Genomic DNA, 16,558 nt, shown 5'->3' with positions numbered 1-16,558 from the left:
AGTATTAAGGTCACGTATACAAATAAAACTGAACACGTGTGAATGCGTGTCTAGACTTCGAGCAATGATCTCGTAACCTATATTGTAACTTTCTCAGTACAAATTACTATGGCACGTTGATAGTTCGCTATTGTTTACCTTTTCTTTTGTACATATGACAGTAACTTTTTGGAATTTACTCCTTAAGTATCAATTTTCATACAAGCCCCTGGTATGAAAAAATATGAGAAGAAAATTTTACTTAACGAATGGTACCTGGTTACGTTTTTGTTAACGCCATCTATGGCGTTATTAACCCAATAAGGTTCCGATAGATGGCGTTACTTGATTCGATTATTTACCATTTGATATGGTATTAATCTTTTTCTTAGACTAGTACGTCATTTTGTGACTATTGTTCTTGCAAAGTTGCAATCTGTTTTAAGTTAATTTAAATAATATCACGAAACGCTTCAGCCTTAACATCCCACAGCTGGGCATAGACTTCTGAGAGTGAGGCGATGGTCAGAGCTTAATCCACCACGCTGTCCAATGCCGTTTGACGAAGATATTCCCTACTATGAATAACGATTACTATCAGGTGTACATGATAATAACCGGGATCGACAGCTTAACGTGCTCTCTGCGGAAAAATCGTGAAACGTCAGTCAATCATTAAATATAAATGTTAAATTACCTTTTTTTAAACTCATGCTGCGCATTTTACGTAATCAATTCGAAAGCGATATTTTTATTTCATATTCAAGTAAATATTTACAGCAAGATAAATAGAATATTAGTTCTTTGAATATGTTTAATATGATAAATTAATTGCTCAATAATATAGCTAATTGGTTTATTTAATTTCTTTTCTAGAGCGTGAAAAAGTAGTAGTATTGGTGTTAGAGAAGCGTGAGACGCTCTTGCAGAGCGTTCTAAGGCGAAACGATGCCTGGCCAAAGATACTGGTCGAGGCCGAGCCGGCGTCCCCTCAGGTCGGCCGGTGGGGAGCCGAGTGGCCGAGTTGACTCGCTCGGGAGAAGGGCGACGCTAAACCGATCGTCCGCTACCTGACTAAGCCCTTGCCGCCCCCGCGCTGGGCGCAACCGCAGGAACCTCTACAACTAACATCGAACGCGCACGAGGACCTCGTCACCCAAGCCGAGGCGATCCTCCGCACGTTTCTAGTCAACAACAACTATGACTCGATCAGCAATTTCATCGACCTTTACGACACCCACACCAGGTCTAGAAAGCCGTTGTACGACATTTACCAGAAGTATTTACCGCCAATTAGAAGACGGAAATACACGTGCGTTGGTTTGGGCTTGGACCTGATTAAGAAATGGTGGCAGTTGGATAAAAAGTTTCCAGGTTTTGCGACGGCGACCGCGTTGCTTTCTTGCGAAGAAGCGGTTGTCGGTGTAAGGGATTACGTAATGATGGGCGAAGGGCCGGACTCCGTAGATTATGCAGAGAAAGAACACGTTATAGTCGGAGTGCAAGTCGTCATTGATGGGCGGCCAGGAATTATGCTGGCTGACCCTGGATACCATGTAGCCCGGATCATCACTGTAATGTCTGATCGCGCATTTCCACACACCGGTAAGTTCAACTATAAAATAAGATAAACGAACTATAAAATATTGATACGAAATATATCCATAAAATAATAAAATAAAATATTGATCTCATAATTACTTTTAATACTTTACAAAACAATAGATAAATGCAAAAGTAATTTCAAAACTTAAAATGCAAATTTATAATTGAGCAAATTTCAAGTCAGATTTGACCCACATCGGGCTACAATAACGCTAAATTTTCCCAGGTTGGTTCACTAAATCCGACGAGCCTCAATGTCGTAAAGACTACGAGTATAGCTTCAACCCGCACAATAGCAACTACATCGACTGGCACGAACGCGTCACAAGAGGCCACGTCGTCAAATACCAAACGTCACTGATATACGCCGCACAGCCATATCTCGACAGCATCTATGTTACCGAAAAGAGAAATTTGGTCTACAACTTTAGGTAATTATTGAATTTTCGTACTCATTCTTATTTAAATATACTTTAATAATTCAACCTTAAGGTCACAGAAGAAAGAAGATCACAGTTTGATAACAATGCTCTTATGTGTCCGGAGGAGGGTCAGGGTAACGCTTGCAATGGTCATGGTGTTGCTGTTGTCTATAAGTTGTGGTATCTGTTTACCTTCAGGCGGACCGAACGCTTGTTTGCCAATTTTGAAATAAAAAAATCGCCCTGATTTCAGATAGTCTTGCACTTTTCAGTAATATATTTCAAGGATATTATTGATACGTCATACAAGTCTAAAATATATGGTTCATGTTAGGTCATCACATAGCTTTACTTAATAGAGCTCATCCAAAAATTTTATTATAATAAACACAAAAGATCGGCTCTATAATTGGGCGTAGTACTAAGGGCCCGACCTTTGTCCAGTCGGTACCATTGTCCCCAAATAAATGTACCTAATAAATAGCATTCAATTGTAAAAATTAGAGGCGCTCAGAGGAGTGAACCAAAACTCAATATAGAGTTTAAGAAGTCATATACATTTTGTATATTTCTTATAAATCGAAATACGTTTTAATTTACACGTGATTTATTAATACCTTTTTATTTATTTATTTATTTATTTATTTAATATTTGGGAAACAAACAGATATACATAATAAAAAAAAAAAAAAAAATATTAACACAAATTAATTTTACAAAATCCAGCAAAGTTTCCACCAATTATTATTTCATAAAAGCACTCCAAAGTAATGATAAGCTTTAATAAATTAATCAACATCAAAAACTCAAAAAAAAAAAGCTCAAATGAACGATATAAAATTCATTCTACATTAAATTGTTTCAATGAAATTCGACAACTGCTTTCTATATTCAGGCAAAGATAAATGAAATAAATCAAAATTCTCAAAATGCTCATTGTATTCACGACAAGCTCTGATCAAGAAAGAATTAGCGTTATAGGATGTACGACAGGTTGGAGTATGAAAACACCTCGGATGACGTGAACCAGACCGTGGACAGTTCAGAAGTAGATTGCTGAGTAAAAATGAAGAGTCTATGTGACTATTAACAATTTTAAATAAAAATATTTGGTCTCGAACAGAACGGCGACTAGACAGACTCAATGGCTTGTTTGGTAAGTCAGTAAATTTATACGACAAATACTTCAGAAACTTATTCTGAATCTTCTCAATCCGATTCCTATAAACGTCATACTGTGGATTCCAGACCGTAGAGGCATACTCAAGTACAGAGCGAACGTAGGAGTTGTAAAGAAGAATAAGCGTGGAAGGTCTCCTAAACTCAGATCCAACCCTCATAATGAATCCAAGCAAACTATAGGCCTTTGTTGAAATGTTGTTAACATGGCTCCCAAAAGTAAGTTTACAGTCTAGTGTAACGCCCAAGTCCCTCACCTCAGATTTCCGGGTTAATAAAGTATTGTTAAGAGTATATTTATAAATTAAAGGTTTGAGTTTACGTGAAAAAGAAACTATACTACATTTCATAATATTCAGATGAAGCAAATTAGAATTACAATATATTTTGAGACTATTTAAATCGGTTTGAAGATCATAACAATCAGCTAATGATTTGATAGTTTTAAATATTTTAGTGTCATCAGCGTACAAAAGGAATTCAGAGGACACAAACACATTGCTTATATCATTTATAAATATATTAAAAAGTAGAGGACCGAGGTGAGAGCCCTGGGGCACACCTGATGTAATAGGTATAAACGATGATAAGTAACCCTTAATAGATACAGCCTGACTTCGGTTGCGAAGATATGAATCCAACCAACGAAGAAGATCACCGTGTATTCCAAAACGCTTTAGCTTAAGGAGAAGAAGACTGTGTGAGACCTTATCGAAGGCTTTAGAGTAATCCGTATATACGACGTCAACCTGATGTCCCTGATCCATAGAACTGGAAACCCGATGTATAAATTCACAAAGATTGGTTTCCGTTGAACGTTTATTGATGAATCCATGCTGTTGATTTAGCAGATAAGAACGTATAGTTGGAAACATAGTATCGTAAATGATTTTCTCAAACAACTTTGCAATGGAACAAAGTTTTGAAATAGGCCTATAATTCTGTATATCATGTTTATTACCGGATTTCAATATAGGGGCTATAAAGGATTTTTTCCATAAAGTTGGTAAGCATCCGGTGTTCAGAGATAAGCGAAACAACAAAAATATAGGTAATGCCAGCACATCACAAAATTGCTTAAGAAAACGGGGGGGTAAAGCATCCGGTCCAATTCCCTTGTCAACATTAAGATTTTTAAGATATTTCTCAACTATAGAAGTAGTAAGTTCGATTGTACATAAGTCCACACAGGGTTGACTGTCGGGTAAGACTCCATTCACACGCATCTCCGGTTCAAAAGCAGACTGAAAGTACGAATTAAACAAGCCACAAATCTCTTCGCCATCAGATGATGAAGTCTCACCAAAAAACATACGATTAGGTAGATCATTAGACCCCTCCCTCTTAGATTTTATATATGACCAAAAATATTTACTATTTCGATTAATTTCTCTCTCAGCATTATCAATGTAAGCATTATAACAGTCGACCTCAACCTTTCTCTGCCTTTCCCGTAAAAGCACAAATGTATCATAGTCTGAAATCCTACAATATGTCTTCCAATTCCTGTGAAATTTTAATTTTTCCTTAATTATCTTTATCAAAGGCCCATTATACCAAACAGGATACTTACGTGACTGATGCACAACCTTTGATGGTATGTGTTTATCAATAATATTAAAGATAGTATCATAAAAAGAAGTAGTGGCGGCTTCAATATCGAGGTTAAGGAAGCGATTAATCCAATCGATTTCACCAAGAGACTTAATTATTGCCTCAGAGTCAGCCCCGTGATAAAGGCGAATAATACGGGAAGGTAAATGCAAAATATTAGGTCTAACCAGTAGTGGGCTAATTTCTAAAGCAGGATGATACTTGTCTTCATCGAGTAAAGGATAAGAGCTCCTAGAAACGACACAATCAGTACTACATAGAACCAGGTCTAATAAACGCTCATTACAGTTTTTTATAGTATTATACTGCTTCAAATCAGAAAAACAAAGAAAGTGGTGCAGGGTGCCCACCAGAGAACCCCGAAAAGAGTCACATAGTTCTGAATAATTATGCACTTGAAGCCAAATTCCATTACTTATGTTAAAATCACCCACAATCAAATAAACATCATTAGGTCTATCGACAATCATATTAGAAACTGTGTCAAAAAAATAAGCCTCAGATTCTTCTTGTTCTGGGCAATGTGGGAAATAGCAACAGTAAATCTTCAAAAGGCGAGAGTGTTTAAGGTGAATAGTAACAGTGACAGTTTCAGCTGAAAATTTATGGAAGGTAATATTCTCCGAAGAAACAACCTGAAACTCGCGACGCAAAGCAATAAGTACACCACCACCAAGCTTATCACCACGAGACTCATAACTACGATCACACCTATATACGGTATAACGATAATCAAAAAGTTCAGAGCTAGAAACGGAGTCCAACAACCATGTCTCGCTTAAACAGATTATATCAAAGTCATTGAGAAGTAGACTGTTGTAAAATAAGTTAGTTTTGGTACGTAAACCACGAACATTCTGGTAGTAAATACTTAAACTATTGTGATCAAACATAGTAATTGCATACAATATAAAAATTAAATATACATTTTTTTTTTATAATCGTTACATCCAGAACCGAAGCGTTATCACACCCAAACCCGGTAAAAGATAAAATCCTAATTATGAATGTCAAGTAGAGCCTGAATACATGAGCACTCCGAAAAAATAGCCGAACCCTAAACACATAACAGCATATTAAATACATAAATGAGATACAACAATTTACATAAATCATACAATACAAAATTATAAATAGAGAGTAAATGATGCCTATTTGATCTTTTTTAAATCATCAACATTCGCAATGTGAATAACAGGACTGGTGTCGTTCTGTCTGACCATAATTGTACAGTTTCTAACCCAAACATATTTATAAGTGCGCTCCTTAGCCAAAACTTTAGCACGTTGTAAAAGCATTTTATTAAATTTTGTCAAATGATCATTAAAATAAATCCGAGACTCATTTTTAGCAAAGCCGAGGTCCTGGCAAATAACTTTTAATTTTCTCAGACAGGCTAAAAAGTCATCTTTTCTATAGCGAGACTGCAAACGGACAACTATAGGCTTAGGTTTATTGACTTTATTAGTGGAGGAAACTCGCGTAACAAAATCAATTTCTGTCATTTTCAGATCAAATCCAGCTTTTTTTGCAATTTCCTCAGTAATGCGGAGAAGGTTCTCGCCTTTCTTTTCAGGAATTCCGCAGATTTCGATGTTGGACCGCCTTGCCCATTGGTCTTTAGCGTTACAGTCTGCCTCCAGTTTCTCATTAACCGTCCTCAAGTGCTCCACAGTTGTCACCAAGGCATCAAAAGCTTTAAACTTTGATTCCATTTTCGCAATTTTTTCATTAATCTTATTGTGTTCATCGTTAATAAAACCCATAGCAATTCTTATGTCCTGTAGTTCTTGCCTTAATGATGTGATATCTTTCGAGATACTGGTGAGATCCTGTTTCATATCATGGAACTCAGATTTTATGAAATCCTGGAAATTTACAGGCAGAGATTGATCGACCACATCCTGATTTGAATTGGGGTGCAAGGTTAACATATCTTCGGTTACAACTCCCTTTGGGTCACGATGATTTGAGCGGACAGGTGTATTATCTTTATTGCGATTGTTTCGAGCACAACTTTTTTGTAAGCAATCGGGGCAAATCCAATTCGACACCAGATCCGAAGATAGCTTTTTGTTTTCCTTATGTGGAAAAATACATTTGTAGTGAAATGAGACTCGGCAAAGGTTACAAACTAAAGTGCCTACACGATCAGCTTCAGATGATGTGCAACAACCGAATTTATTCATACTTTATATATTTATAATGATAGTGTAAGAAAATTAAAGAAAAAAAAAACAACAAAATTATATGTATAATAAAATTTTAAATTTTACGTATATTAAATTTAAAAAAAAAAAATCCTATATATAACTAACAAAAAGGAAATTTAAAAATAAAAAAAAAAAAATAATAATAAAAAGACGAGAAAAAGAAGAAAAAAAAAAAACTATTCGAACGTGGGGTTTGATCCCAGAGAAGTTTATATCTCTAGGCAGGCGTAGTAAGTAATGGGCCAAAGCGATTTATCAAATTGACATCAAAATTATCTATCACTAGAATATCGAATCTAATAAATTTTATTAATGCAGGTTGAGTTCAAAAGAAATTTTTCTGAACACCTTCTAGATGAATCGATAATAACCAACTTAATATCACTAAATTCACTTTTAAAGACTTTAGGACGAACAATTTTAGAACACTTCACTGCAAACACTCCAAAACGAATGCCAAACGGTAAGTTAAATAATATAAATAAAGTTTAGTCCTTATTAGTCACGATTAAAGAATCAACACTCCCCTTCGTGTGTGTATAACAGTTTTCCGAATCACCAAAATGAAGACAACTACTTTTTAATTTTAAAAAGTTGTATATCATTGTTAGTTATCAATATATTTCAAAAGTTGACATTTTACAATGGAACAACTTTTTCGGACACTTTCGGACAGGACTGACCTCCCTTGACTCTGTTGCTGTAAAGTTCCGACACGTCGGGCATCTAAGAAACTTAATAAACCGCGATAAAATCCGAAAAAGTTGTTTCATTATAATGAGTGGAATTCGCGTAAACATCAGAAAACAGTATTTGTCATTTTTACATTTTAACATATATTTTAGTGTTGCCCAAATTCAGTCTTGGTCTTGCAGTCTTGGTCTTGTTCTTGCGTTTTTGCAAGACCAAGACCAAGAACAAGACCGCGTATTTTTAGCAAGACCAAGACCAAGACTGACCGTGCAAGACTTGAGCAAGAACAAGACATAGCCTGCAAGACTCTTGCGTCTTGCAGCTAGGACTTAGCGCTATTTCACTGAGTAGTTAGGTGTAACAGTTCGGTGTATAGGTAGGTACGCTTAGGAATTCTATGAGACGCAAAAAACTGTATCAAAGAATATGAAAAACTGGACCTATGCGCATTACGACTAATACCATAAACATAGCGAATAAAAAAATATCTATTAAAATCAAACTGAGTGCATGCATAGTTATGTTTTAACCATCGGCACTTTGATAATGCGGCATCAAAGGTTTTGTACTTACTTCTCAAAGAAATTTGCCGCTTTTCGGAAGTACATGGTTATGATACACGCGCCGGCGGCTTCTTTTGAAATCTAAAACAATCGTTGCCGCCACGCCGAAATCATAACATTTGACACTATTTGATTGCCGCCATAGGGCGTAGGTATACTCATGCAAAATAATTTCGAATTTTAAGAGTACCTACAGGTGTTCCAAAGAATAAATAAGTTTCAGAGTGCTTAGAATGAAAATGAATACATTATACTGATCACGCAAGTAGTATTATGATTAGGATAAAATGGTAAGGATAGGTAGTAGATGTCATATTAATTCATTCTAGTAAGTATATATTATAATATTGATTACTTATATGGTTTTAAACTAATTACTTAGGTACTATTATTGTACATTTAGTCATTATATTTCTTAAGTTTTTACAAGAAAAAATAGCAAAAAGTGTTCAAATATCACCCGTTTAATAAATATTGTAGCCACTTTTAAATATACTTGAAACGTGTAAAAAAATTCTACAAAACTAATAAAATAATATAAAAAGCGTAGGTACTTACCTACTAATAAAATAAAAAGCCTGCGATAAGAGTTTTGTATTACTTACCAGCCCGAATATCTCTGAGAGAGATGATGAGAGTAAGTATTTACTAGCTGTGCCCGCGACTTCGTCCACGAGGAATAGTAACTTTGGAGGTATAGTGACGTTCAGGACTTATTTATTTATTTTAAAACTTCTGTCATCAAACATACAAACGAACTCTTCAGCTTTATAATATTAGTATAGATGTACGCCAAAACATTCACTTATATGTAAAGAATAGTGATTGGCACTAATTCTTTACATATATTTTATTCACGCGTCGCGTCTGTACAAGTAGGTAATATTTAGTGTGTGTTTGTACGCCGCACGCGGCATTGTTTGATTTGCGGCGGCATCCTTTTCATAGAGCCGGCACGTGGCGAGGCGGCGCGGTAGAAAGCAAGGAAACGTACTATAAATAAAGGAATTATTTTAATTCCAGTCATTTCCAATTGAGCTGTGCTTCGAGTCTAACTTAATAATTGTTTTTACTAATTCTCGTTGTTTTCTAAAAACGTATCACGTGTACAATTTAATATGAGTGACGAAGATTCAAATTATTCTAGTCCGAGTAACGAGAGTTTGAGTCACAGATCTAAAAGACCCAAAAGCAAATTTGAGGACTTTTTCGAAATAATTCATGCATCCCAAACTGCCTTCTGTAAATTGTGCCAACATAAAAAGATTGAAATAAAAATGAAAAACAGAAACACTTCAGGCTTAAGGAAACATCTAATATCTTTCCACAAAAAGGAATCAGAAATATTTCTTCCTGTTAAACCAAAATTAAGTGGAGATATCACAAGCTTTTTAGTAACCGCTGGAAGAAGTGGACAGGTAAGAATATTTTTTTAACAGTTAAAAGAATTTTAACTCTGCGTAGCTATTCATGCGATACTTTCAAAAACGCCATTAACTTACGTAAGTATTTTTGAGTTAGTGGTGTTTTCATCTAGGGGTGCGACATATTAAGTATGTAATTATCGTCTTAAATATTTTTTATAAACACCCATATTTTCATTTAATCGGCCAGTAACAACTAAGTACTTTATTTTGGTAAATTACAGTACAGTGCAACCTTAATATAACAAATATCAATTTAACGATTTTCTCGATTTAACAACAACAAACCTCCTCCTCTTATACGCTCAAACCTAGTATGTTTTAAATAATAACACAAGATTTATTGTTTTGTTTCAGTCGGAAAACAGCAGTGACAACATCACGACAGCTACAGTTGATTGGGTGGTGAAAAAATATCTTCCCTTCTCATTTTTCGATGACGAAGCTACACAAGTATATTTTCGATGTATTTGCCCTAATATGGTGTTTCCTAAAAGGTCTACACTTAGAAGGAAAGTCAAAGAGCGATTTGAAGAGCTCCAATTGAATCTCAAGGAATGACTTCAACAATTATCATCTAAAATGTCTTTTACCATTGATGGGTGGACGTCAATTGCTGGTAGGAGTTACTACGGGGTTACTATTCATTATATAGACAACGAATGGAAGTATCAATCTGTAGTTCTTGATTTTATACCATCACGCGGTCGACATACTGGGGAAGATATTGCAACGATTTTCCATGAATGTTTATTGGAATATGGCATAATTGATAAAATACAAGGTATCACGGTCGACAACGCAACTGCAAATACCAAATTTATGTATGAACTGGGCAAACAGCTGCCGCCACACTTTGATTCAGACAATCAACATTTCCGGTGCTTTGCTCACATTTTAAACCTTGGTGTACAAGATTTATTAAAGACCTTAGCATTACACTGTGAGTCTGACACTAACGCGCAAGATCAGCAGTACGAAGACTATGCAGACGAAACTGAGGATGAGGAAGATGAAGAATCTGCACCAAATATTGCTGACTCGCGTACATCTGTAACAAAGTTACGCAGTATTTCCAGTAAAATAAAAAGAAGTGAGATAGTGAAGAAGAAGTTTCAGTCTGCTTGTGAAGCAGCTGGCGTGCCATCAAATCTAAATGCCATTCTTGACTGTCCAACGAGATGGAATTTCACACATGATATGATTGGATTTGGTTTAAAAGTGAGAGCGGGCATTGACATATTGTGCAGTTCTGTCACCGAATTAAATGATTTTCAAATCACAGCTAATGAATGGCAGGTACTCGAAAAATTACATAAATTTCTAATAAACTTTAAACTTTTAAGTACAAAACTTGGTGGAGACAAATATGTTACATTACCGCTAGTCATTGTATCATTCAATCTCTTGCTAGATAAAATTGAATCCATGGTAAAACAGTTAGATGAGAAACCTAATCGATCTGAAGTGGATGAAAGGCTCATTCTAGCTTTCCAAGCAGCTCGAGACAAAATGCTTAAACATTATAAGAAGAGCAACTGGATTTATTGTACTTCTTTAATTTTAGACCCAAGGCATAAGGCTCAGACTTTTGACCTGACAATGTGGGGGAAGCAACTTCAAACAGAAAGTCTGCGCAAGTTCAATGAACTTTATGAAGAATATAAAAGTCTACACTCACTGAACAAATCTCTGGAATTACCAGAAAAAGAAAATAAAGTATGTGATGAAGATGAAGACGTAATAGACTTTGATAAACTCTATGAATGTCCCTCGACGTCATCTGGATCTTGTCTTCAAGGCTTAGTGATAGACGAGTTGGAGGAGTACCTGAGAAAACCAAGAACTGCCAGCTCGGAAGACATTTTAGATTGGTGGAGGACGCATGAGACAGAGTATCCGATTTTATCGAAAATGGCCCGTGATTTTCTCTTAATACCTGCAACTTCAGTACCTGCTGAGAGGTTATTTTCTAAAGCATCATTAGTAATTAGAAAACATAGAAATAGGTTAAGTGATGAGTCAGCCAGATGGTTACTTTGTATTAATTCTTGGTCAAAAAAATTGATATAAAGTATCATAACCTAATGATAAAGCTGTTGATTTGTGTTGTATTTTATTTTTTATTCAAATAAATGATAAATCGTAAAACTCTTTTATTAAATTTCTTATAAGTTGAGGGTTCAATCTCTTTCTAGACAGATAAGTATTGTTCTTTAAAATACAGTCAAGTTATTGTAATTAATTTGTTTTTTTACATGTTTTAGCAAATGTAAGCTTATAAATCATAAATGTTTATTAAGAAACAGTTACTTCCATGGAAAACGACATATAGGTCAGTTGATTTTTCGAATTTCTTATCAAATCTTCATTTATTTATTAATCTGCTTGATCTTTACTATGGCTATGTTAATTCAAGCTCACAATGTTCCAATTCTAATACGTTTTTCTAAGATTTAAAGTAAACTTTAATAAATAGTAATAGACTAATAGGTAATTGCAAGACTTGCAAGACTCTTGCTGCAAGACCAAGACCAAGACCAAGACTGGGAGCGCAAGACCAAGACCAAGACCAAGACCAGGTGTATTGGCGCAAAACCAAGACCAAGACTGGCTAAGTCTCGTCTTGTTCTTGCATTTGGGCAACACTAATATATTTACGTATTTTCTTATATGAGTAACTTTTTAAAACCTAAATTTCCTCAATCGAGGATAACTATTAAATATTCTTTCCAGGAGTTTGCTATCTCGAGACCCTAAGGGCAACTTAAAAGCCGGCATGTACTTCCCCGTCGGGGCCCGCACTAAGGACGCGTCGTTTACGATATTCTCCGACATCGGCACGAAGAAACGCAAAACCAAGTACAAATTCAGTGCCTTCACAGATCCCAATAATGTTAGTCACATAGATTAGATTTTTTGTTGCTAATTAATTTCTTTTTACGTTTTTTTTTTTTAATTATCTGTGAAGTGTTTTTTTTTCGTTTTGCTACACATTTTTGATTTGATGCGCTGCGAAGGTTATTTTGAGCATTTTTACCCCTCGCTTTTCAAGATCCACTAAATTCATCTTCTTATATATCAAAATGTATACATAAAAATTGTACAGATAAAGTTTTTTTCTTTAAAGGCGGATTAATATATACGGATAATGAAATCATAGGTACTTAATATTTTTAAAACGGTTTATTTTGAAAATTTTAATATAATAACAAGTTCAAATAATGATATTAGACTTAACAAAATCAAAATATTCAGCCAATATTTCTTCAATTAGATTACAACTGTTTTTTCAATTTATTAGACAAAGCAATTTATTGTGTGAATCATGTAAACGTGAGTCGTGGCAAAGCATTTACGTAAAACGTACTTCAAACTTGATATAACTTTACATACTAAAGAGTGAACATGAAAATCAAATTAGCGATGTTTTACAATTTTTCACCTTGGCAATGTTTACTTTTTTTCCTTTCCGGACATTATCACCACGATAACAGACCTAAATTACAACTTTGTTGACTTTATGTTATCCGTCTAGAGTTAGAACAACAATACTGAAATGAAATTGTTTCTTAAAATTGATACCTAAATCTACATTTTGTAAAAAAATTTAGCAACTCTCAAAGTAAACTCTTTTGAAGAATAACATTAATTTTATATAATAAAAACTAAAAAGAAAAAACCGGGAAATCCCGGTTCCTTAAAAACGAAGTACCGAAAATCCCGATTCTCAAAAACAGACCAGTTCTAGAAAACCTAGTAGAGTATGTGATTATATATTAGCCCATATTACATCATTGTATATACCACATCGTTCTCAAAACAACTTTTTGTAAATTCATTTAGTAATTACGGTATTTTGAACACGATACCGCTAAATTTGTGTCGAGAGCAAATTTATCGGTACGTACCTAAATGAAAAAATTAGTTTAAAAATTTTTAAATCACCAAACTACCAAATAATTATTTCAGATTTTATTTTTTCAGTTAGGCTATAAAAGATTTATATTCATTGCAAGTAAACATAAAACTCACAATGAAATATTCTTAAGCCTTACTTTGACAAATAATGAACGGTCATTAAATAAAGGCTGGCCCGCAATTTCCTATCCATTACGTTGTCCGATCGCATAGATTCTAGCTGACAAGGAATCCATGTAATTTTCGCTTTAATATTTAAACAGGTTTTTACTAAGCCCAATACTTATTTTTACCAGATTACATAGGACTTATGATGATTATAATATTATGAGATTGTTCATTCATGTTACTTAAATTATATCCAATCTATACAAATAAATTAAATTGAGGTGTCTGTTTGTAATATTAAAATAATCGCTTTTGACTAAATGCATAGCTGTGCCCGCGACTTTGTCCGCGTGAAATTTAACAAACAAGTTATTGTTCAGTTCGCCGAGTTATAAAATAAATAAATTTGTAAAATAAAAATAAAAGTAGCCTAAGTTACTCCTTGCTACATCTGGTATCTGCCAGAGAATGTCCTGTCAAAATCGGTCCAGCCGTTTCAGAGAGTAGCTGGAACAGACAGACAGACAAAAATTGTAAATGTTATTTTGGTATATGTACCGTTTATACCATCCATATGCATTTAGTATAAAGCGGTTATTTTAATTCTCAAAAAATTATAGTCTATGTGTTATTCTAATGCAAAAGCTATATTACTGTAAACTTTCATTATAATCCATTCGGTAGTTTTTGCGTGAAAGAGGAACAAACATCCATACATACAAACTTTCGCGTTTATAATATTAGTAGGATACGGTACATTTACCAAAATAATTTTTTTTACAATTTTTGTCTGTTTGTTCCGGCTAATCTCTGAAATGGCTGGAGTGATTTTGAAGCGAGTTTTATTGGCTGATAGCTGATGTGATAGAGTAACTTAGGCTACTTTTATTTTAGAAATTTATTGATTTTATAACTGCGAACTGAAAAATAACTGCGTTAAATTCCACGACGACGCGTGACGCGTTTTGATCCGTAAAAATTTTACCCCTCATACTTAAAGAAGTTTCACTTCAAAAAACGCATCAAAATCCGTTGCGTACTTTTAAAGATATAAACATACATAGGGACAGACAGCGGGAAGCGACTTTGTTTTATACTATGTAGTAATAATTAATACAATCTAGTGCTATCAAAAAAACAAAAATATAGAAATAAATTATATTTAGGTACTATAAGGATTTACTTTAAAAATTAATAATATTTTCAGCATTTGCTGTGCTTCTTATGTTAAAATGTCTTGATGAGTAACTAATTTTTCTACAGGTGGATCCTTTAGTTGTTGAAGAAATAGAGCGTTGCAGCGTACAGATGAGGTACAAGAAGCGAGCACTATTACAAATTATTTCAAAGCTCGCGCTAATGATGTCAAACCAATCATTCATCGACCAAGTGCTCGAAATTAACGACGACATCTGCCGCATGTCTTTATGACACACAAACAACATTGACAAGATGGCTGACAAGGAGAAACATTAAAATTGCGGCCATTTACTTTTCATTAGGTTAAGTTTCTTATATTTCATTTTTGAATATTTGATTAGTCTTACATTTAATTATTTTCTAACTTTTTATTTACCTTTTATGAAGTTTTTTTTTTCTTTTTGGTGAACTGGGTATTTTATTTATTATACGGGTTTTGACGTGAGTGGTTGTTTTATTTATTAATAATATATCCTTATCCTATATAAGTGTCAGATAGGACGTTGTAAATTAGTATTAATTGGACGGAGACAAATCAAAATACACTTTCTTAGCTACCATTTTATTTTTAAGATAAAATCACACGAATAACATGAATTGTTGGTTCTTTAACGCTAACATCAATATTGTCTAAAAAATATTTTGTTTTTGACGACTTGATAGTAAAAAAAAATTTTTGGGAACTACAACTACTATATATCTTTACCTATGACGGAATGATCAAATTTTGAATATTTTCTACATTTTATTGAAAAAAGTTTAACGTTAAACTTCACAAAACAATTTAACTATTTTAAAAGGAAACAGTTGCGTTGTAAATACTTTATTAAAAAACTAGCTTAAAATGAAAACACTGAATAAGATTTAAAAAAATAATAATAATTTAAATCAGGAATGGGCGATTTGCTTTCCAGCACCCAGCTTTGTGCCATTATAAATCACGGGGTACTAAGATTTCCATACAATACACTAAGAGATTACATGACTATTAACTATATTCTCCTATTACTTATACGTAACATGAAAGGACCAAATTTTATATTGACTAAAAATAAGAATAACTTCATAGATGATACAAAAAAAATGTAATTTTTTAACTGATCCAGTATGTACCCAAAGCGGAAGGTACCAGTTTTCACATAGTGACGACATAATATCGTACCTTGTAAATTAAATGAAAAACTAGCACAAATTTATCAATTATTATGATAACTTTAAAGCTAATTCTTCGAATAAAATATTATTTTTTAACAAAATATGAAAACCAGATGATGAAAACCGACTCCTAGGGCTTACGATATCAGTTATCTATATAATTAATAAGCTTATATGAAGTTATACAAATTAAAAAATGAAGTAAAACATTCCAGACAGAGATTTTACGGTCACTGAATACCTTTGATTCTACGGGACTTAAAGCTTTCATTAATTTACCCGTGACCATGGCGTCTGCAACGTCGCAGAAATATCGGCAGTTTCAAAATGATAATCACGGTAAGCCCTGTAGAATCAAAAAAGTTACATTCACATATAAATTAATTTGTAAAATATATTTAAAGTAAAAGAAACTGAAAAATTTAGCTGTTACTTACATATTAAAAGAACGCTTTCATTGCGTATGGAACTCATAAGCTATC

At 33.9% G+C, this 16,558-nt stretch overlaps 1 protein-coding gene across 1 annotated transcript; it reads left to right on the top strand.

The window, feature by feature from the left end:
- The first annotated feature begins 1,267 nt into the window (after positions 1-1,267).
- Positions 1,268-15,311, top strand: LOC123660119. The gene is made up of 4 exons (XM_045595222.1): positions 1,268-1,584; positions 1,811-2,015; positions 12,429-12,588; positions 14,985-15,311. Exons 1-4 carry the CDS (start codon positions 1,419-1,421, stop codon positions 15,150-15,152), a joined length of 699 nt encoding a protein of 232 aa, XP_045451178.1. The 5' UTR covers positions 1,268-1,418; the 3' UTR covers positions 15,153-15,311.
- Positions 15,312-16,558: the final 1,247 nt, after the last annotated feature.

This window comes from Melitaea cinxia, chromosome 15 (assembly GCF_905220565.1).
Source record: "Melitaea cinxia chromosome 15, ilMelCinx1.1, whole genome shotgun sequence".
NCBI lineage: Eukaryota > Metazoa > Arthropoda > Insecta > Lepidoptera > Nymphalidae > Melitaea > Melitaea cinxia.
Note: the sequence above shows the minus strand (reverse complement) of the source record. Positions and strands in the feature narration are given on the sequence as shown.